The following is a 6,102-nucleotide window of genomic DNA, read 5'->3' on the forward strand; positions in this document are numbered from 1 at the left end:
TCTGGCAACTTGACCATGCAGCTCATTTTTGTTCAAGTATCATCATATTGTACTCCTTGAAACAACCACACATTTTTCCAGAGCAGCCTGTATTTCTCCTGAAGTTACCTGTGGGTTTTTCCTTTGTATCCCGACTAATTTTTCTGGCAGTTTTGGCTGAAATCTTTCTTGTTCTACCTGACCTTGGCTTGGTATTAAGAGATCCCCATATTGTCCATTTCTTAATAAATGATTGAACAGTAGACTGGCATTTGCAAGGCTTTGGATATCTTTATATCCTTTTCCATCTTAATAAAGTTCCATTACCTTGTTACACAGGGCTTTTGACAGTTCTTTTCTGCTTCCCATGGCTCAGTATCTAGCCTGCTCAGTGCATCCACATGAGAGCTAACAAACATTGACTATTTTTACACGGGCACTAATTGCAATTTAAAAAGCCACAGGTGTGGGAAATGAAACTTTAATTGCCATTTTCACCTGTGTGTCACCTTGTGTCTGTAACAAGGCCAAACATTAAAGGGTATGTAAACTTTTGAGCAGAGACATTTGGGTGATTTCAGTTATTATAATTTAAAAAGGAGCCAAACTATGATAATAAATGGCTTCATATGATCACTACCCTTAAGAGTTTTTGCATGATCAGTCATTTTCAAATTTTCTCAATTTCTGCCAGGGTATGCAAACTTAAGAGCACAACTGTAGATCATCCTATTAATCACTAGAATTTGTGATTCACTCCCAGAAATAAAACACATGAAGCACATTATTGAACCCTAATTGTTTATTTTGTGGCTTATAATAAAATACGAGTTTTGAAAGACCTATATATTAAACATATGTATGACAATCATAGCAGCTGAATGCACTGTCCAGGTTTAAAACCAGACAGGTCCAGGAAATACATACAATGTCATTGTTAGCTCTAGTCTAGACTTTCAAAGTCATAGAAACCCTTCATGGAATCATGAGGCACATGAAAAATATTATATACACTACAGCAGTTTAGCAGGCAAAAGTACAGTGTTTTAACAATGCCATCAACGCTCAATATTCAGCTGATCGAGAAAAACATCCAGGGTCCCATTGGCCCTAGAAGTAGACCATGGGGTGCCCACAATGCATTGCCAGGTCAGGGGTCAGAGGGTAATGACTGAAACCAGCTTCACACAGTCATATCTGGATGTCCCACTGGAAGCTTGCTCTTGTCCACCGATGCCCTGGAAGGCTGGAGGTAAATGTGGGGAAGACAATAAATGGTCTGAATACAATGTTATTAGACTTTTAAAAATTTGCTGCAATATACTGACTGCTGCATCCAGGTTGCCATGAGGCAGCAGTGGTAGATGAGGTACTAGGGCTCTTCCTGGGGCATAACTAGAGTACTGAAAGACTCTTTAATTACATACTAAGGAACATTGAAAAGACAGTGGTCAGATCACAGTTGGCATCTGTAGCGATTTTGTCCAACGGCATTCACTGGTTTCTCATTAAGCAATTCGTTCAAGTCAATTGTCATTTAAAGAGATGTCCGTGGCTGGAGAATTTCTCAGTAACAACCATTCAGTCCAGCAGAACAGTCTCATTTTCAGAGACTGAAAGATTGTGAAATGAACCAGTGCAGAAGACGCTTTATTGATAGACTTACGCTGTTAATATGTAGGGTTCTGTACAGTCAACCCAGAGCTGGTAGTAGCAGCCGCTCGGGTTCAGTAATACCATGGGTGAAGTGGAGAACCCTTTACTTTATGACAACCTAAAATCCCAATATGCTACCTTCAAGCACCAGGAGGATCGGTCGTCAACAAAAGAAACCTTACTATAATTGGCATCCCTCCGGGCCAGTATAGCTGGTGAAGAGGTGGTGGCATTGTAACGGACAGACCCAGACTACAGGCTATCATGAATATTTTTAGACTTTCTGGAAATATACTGACTTTATGCACGCCTTTTTAAAAATAAGATTAGCCTAACCGTGCGTGTTACAAATCCATATATTAGGGCTTGATGTATTCCAATTAATGGATTCCCTGTTTCTGCGCACATTCTTTTAGTGAAAGTACAGTATGAATACTAGAATATATATTTATGGTTTCAAATCATGAAATAAAATCTGACCACTGAACAGACTAGAACTCGGTGTATTAAATAAGAAATATTTACCTAAATCAAAATACATTTGCCATTCATTTCACGAGGCTGCAGCTCTTGAAAACAGTTCCATCAGCAACGTGTCCGATCGAACATCGGAAAAACAACCTGGATACTTTTAAAGCGGTTCACTCGTTTTATACTCGCCTATACTAATGACATAATTGACGAAACTTGCGACAACTGCCAATCGTAATTTTCATTGAATCTACTAAGCATATGGTGGGTTTTGGAAAGTAGAAACTTCCCAAAGACACCACCAGGTGGCTCAATGCTGTAATGTAACCAACCAATGCACATCAATTGGCTGTGTGACGCCTGTAGATTAACATCTAAACTTGTCCTAACAGGTTTTCGTGACTTCATGGGTAATTAGAAAATAGTTGCCAAAATGAATTAGGAAATAGTTAAAGCCACCAACACTTTTGCAATTATCATAGAAGGCTTGGTAGCCTGTAATTGTGCATTGTTTTTGCAGGATTTATTTGCGGTTGTAGTCCTAATGAAACGATTTGCAGGCGTCGATATGAGCGACAGATATGGAATCTCTGCAAGGGGCAACGTGAGTTTTCCCGAATTTCTGACACGAAAGTAAAAATGGAGTGGTGTGTTTAAACAACACAACTGCTAGCCACCCGCATGCAAGGGTACAGAGTAAATATGACACAAAAACACATTTCCATCATGGTGCCTGGTCACTTGTAATGGAGTCAAGCCAAAACCCTAAAGTTCAGGTCAGGTTGCATAGCATTGTTGTCTTTCCTCCCAACAACAGTGTGCTAGGCAGGTGGTCCAACCTCAGTTCTCGAACCGGACCCTCAACCATCCCTCCTTAATGCCCCTGTACATGGCAGCAATGGGGCCGGCACACTTCCCTTGGAGACCTCACCAGCAGCCAGGTAGGACCGTAGCATGACCACCCATTTCAGTTTTTTTTTTAAAAACTCTCCTCCTCCCTTCTGATTAATTGTAATGAAGTCTCCTTTTGTCCTGAATCCAGGACATTTGACATACTGAAATGAGTTTGTCCTCCACAGTGAACCAATAAGGCCTATGTTTATCAACGTATTTCCACCATTCAGTTCCAGTTCTGACGCCCTCTGAGTTCTTCTACACGGACCCGACCGCTCGCCCTGGAAGACGGGTGCCCAACATCGTGACTGAGTTGCAGGTGAGAGCACGACTGGTCGTCTATCTCATCTGGCTTGTCTGTTTGAACGCTGGAAAACCTTGATTACGGATAACGGTAGCGTTTGAGATGTTAGGCAGAGAAAGAGTTAATCTACCAAACCACTGCCCCTCACTATGTAATAAACAAAACTCATACACATTAAATGCTCCCTTTCAATGGGGTTATCCAGCTTACAAGAGATTAGTGGACAATATTAGGGCCATGATGTAGTGGACCGTGCATATCGCCTTGGGGGGGGGGGGGGGGGGTCAAAAGATTAAAGGGGATCAGACAGACTGGGGTAGCATAATTAGACTGTCCCCTCTAGTCAGACTTGGCTAAGGCCAAGGGGGCTGGGACGACATTGGGAACGTGGAGCAGAGTGGTACATTCTGTGGTCTGGTAGTAAGACGGGTGAAACGATCTTAGAACAGTAGTAGGTGCTCCATTTTCACTCCTGCTGTAGTATCGTATGGAAGCTACCTTTGGTGGTGATTATTATGATCAGATCCTTTGGTGGGGATCATTATGTTCAGATCCTTTGTAACTTGAAATTAAGTTCCACTGTTTAAAGTTAATTAACGGTATATACTTCATTTAAGTCAGTGTACATTTGAGTCATTTACCTGACTGTTTTTCTGAATGATGTACAAAAGTGAGTGCATACATTTTTATATTATTTTACTCCGGGCCCCGTGCGGGAATCAAACCTGCAGTCCAGGCGTTCCATGTGCCGTGTTCTGACAACTGAGCTACACAGAGGTAATACCGGTATCGCTCTACCTCTCTCCACAGGTTTGTGAGCACTTCCAGCTGAACACCCCTCGCCCAATCATGTCCTCCCGCCCCGCATCCCCGGTTCGACCGGACCCCTTCAGAACGCAGACCCACCCTGTCAGAGACCTGGGTAGTAATTCCTGGTCCAGCGACCACCTCCACCGGCCCTTCACCCCCAGGCCAACATCCCTTGCAGCCAGACCCCGAGAGAGGGGACAGAGTCGGGCTGTTATTCAGTTAACCCTGGAGGAGGACCAGGCTATAACCAACCTACTGTTTTTCAACCATCACTCAACCTGTCCAGAGGACCCCCAAGCCAGTACTTCTACCCAGGTGAATATGATACCTCTAGACCCAAGTCTCTGATCTCATGCAATCATTTTCCTCGTTAACTAATAACCTAATTAGCAGGTGGACCCGTCCGAAGAGGCTTCTTCAGTGGGTTACTGCTCATTTCTAAACCAGACATCGATTCAGTCCATTCCCACCGCTAGCCTGTTTACAGCTGACAAGTTGGGGCCCACTGCTTACCTGTCTCCAACTGAAGAGATGGAACTCACCGGTAACCTGTCTCCGCCTGAGGAGATGGGGCTCGCCGCTAACCTGTCTCCGCCTGAGGAGATGGGGCTCGCCGCTAACCTGTCTCCGCCTGAGGAGATGGGGCTCGCCGCTAACCTGTCTCCGGCTGAGGAGATGGGGCTCGCCGCTAACCTGTCTCCGGCTGAGGAGATGGGGCTCGCCGCTAACCTGTCTTCGGCTGAGGAGATGGGGCTCGCCGCTAACCTGTCTCCGGCTGAGGAGATGGGGCTCGCCGCTAACCTGTCTCCGGCTGAGGAGATGGGGCTCGCCGCTAACCTGTCTCCGGCTGAGGAGATGGGGCTCGCCGCTAACCTGTCTCCGGCTGAGGAGATGGGGCTCGCCGCTAACCTGTCTCCGACTGAGGAGATGGGGCTCGCCGCTAACCTGTCTCCGGCTGAGGAGATGGGGCTCGCCGCTAACCTGTCTCCGGCTGAGGAGATGGGGCTCGCCGCTAACCTGTCTCCGGCTGAGGAGATGGGGCTCGCCGCTAACCTGTCTCCGGCTGAGGAGATGGGGCTCGCCGCTAACCTGTCTCCGGCTGAGGAGATGGGGCTCGCCGCTAACCTGTCTCCGGCTGAGGAGATGGGGCTCGCCGCTAACCTGTCTCCGCCTGAGGAGATGGGGCTCGCCGCTAACCTGTCTCCGCCTGAGGAGATGGGGCTCGCCGCTAACCTGTCTCCGCCTGAGGAGATGGGGCTCTTTCACAGAGAGGATCAGGTTGTTGTATCTTCCATCTTGGAAGCTCAACATCAGAACCAGCCCTGTGACAGATCTGAAGTGGAGCTGGAGGCAGCGAAAGCATTGCTCACTATGGATCAGGAGTTGGTCAGTCTGCTGGCAGATGAAGCCCATACCCTGGACAGGCCCACTTACCTAAGTCCAGACAATCTCCAGTACTGCTACTCAGAAGAGTGTGAGTCTTACTCACTGCCATTAGAAAACTATAAAACATGCCCATCACTCAAATCTTTGACTTCATTTACCCACAGCAACTGTGAAACCTCTCATGGAACTCTGCACCAGGAAAAGGTCGGAGGATTTTCAGAACCTCCACATTCATGTGACGAGGTATGGTCTGTCCAGACAGGGGATCCCCAGGAGAGGGTGATGGATAGCAGTGTTTGGGATGAGGTGTCCGTGAGAGACCGGATCGTCTCAGAGTCTGAGGGGGTGGCTGTGGATGCATTGCTGGGACTTTGTGACCTCTCTGCTGCGGCTGTGCCTCACACACGATGAGGTCCCTATTTTAGTTAGATCTACCTTTTAAAGGATGTTCACCCTTTGATTTCTGTCAAGCTTTACACCACTCAGGTTTTGAGATTTTAAAAGTGAGATTTTTAGAAGTTAAAAGGGAAAGCCAAAGTTTTGTGTACTGTTTAATGTTCTTACTTGTGCAATAATTAAAAGTTAAGGTGTTCAAATCTTAG

At 46.1% G+C, this 6,102-nt stretch overlaps 1 protein-coding gene and 1 long non-coding RNA gene across 4 annotated transcripts; one reads left to right on the forward strand and one right to left on the reverse strand.

Annotated features, from left to right (window-relative positions):
* Positions 1-763: 763 nt before the first annotated feature.
* Positions 764-2,263, reverse strand: LOC114830277. The gene is made up of 2 exons (XR_003777971.2): positions 2,161-2,263; positions 764-1,225 (listed from the first exon to the last, which is right to left on the reverse strand). It is a non-coding gene; the product is annotated as an uncharacterized LOC114830277 (long non-coding RNA).
* A 91-nt stretch (positions 2,264-2,354) lies between these two features.
* LOC114830276 (protein FAM186A-like) lies at positions 2,355-6,096 on the forward strand. Of its 3 annotated transcripts, none has more exons than XM_029117547.2 (6): positions 2,355-2,516; positions 2,627-2,710; positions 2,924-3,047; positions 3,186-3,319; positions 4,115-4,429; positions 4,505-6,096. In XM_029117547.2, exons 5-6 carry the CDS (start codon positions 4,154-4,156, stop codon positions 5,909-5,911), a joined length of 1,683 nt encoding a protein of 560 aa, XP_028973380.2. In that variant the 5' UTR covers positions 2,355-2,516; positions 2,627-2,710; positions 2,924-3,047; positions 3,186-3,319; positions 4,115-4,153; the 3' UTR covers positions 5,912-6,096. The 3 variants fall into 3 exon arrangements, with proteins under 3 accessions (XP_028973380.2, XP_028973377.2, XP_028973379.2); XM_029117544.2 differs by having other exon boundaries at positions 3,231-3,319; XM_029117546.2 differs by having other exon boundaries at positions 3,231-3,319; positions 4,508-6,096.
* Positions 6,097-6,102: the final 6 nt, after the last annotated feature.

The sequence above is a fragment of the Esox lucius genome, chromosome 24 (genome assembly GCF_011004845.1).
Source record: "Esox lucius isolate fEsoLuc1 chromosome 24, fEsoLuc1.pri, whole genome shotgun sequence".
NCBI lineage: Eukaryota > Metazoa > Chordata > Actinopteri > Esociformes > Esocidae > Esox > Esox lucius.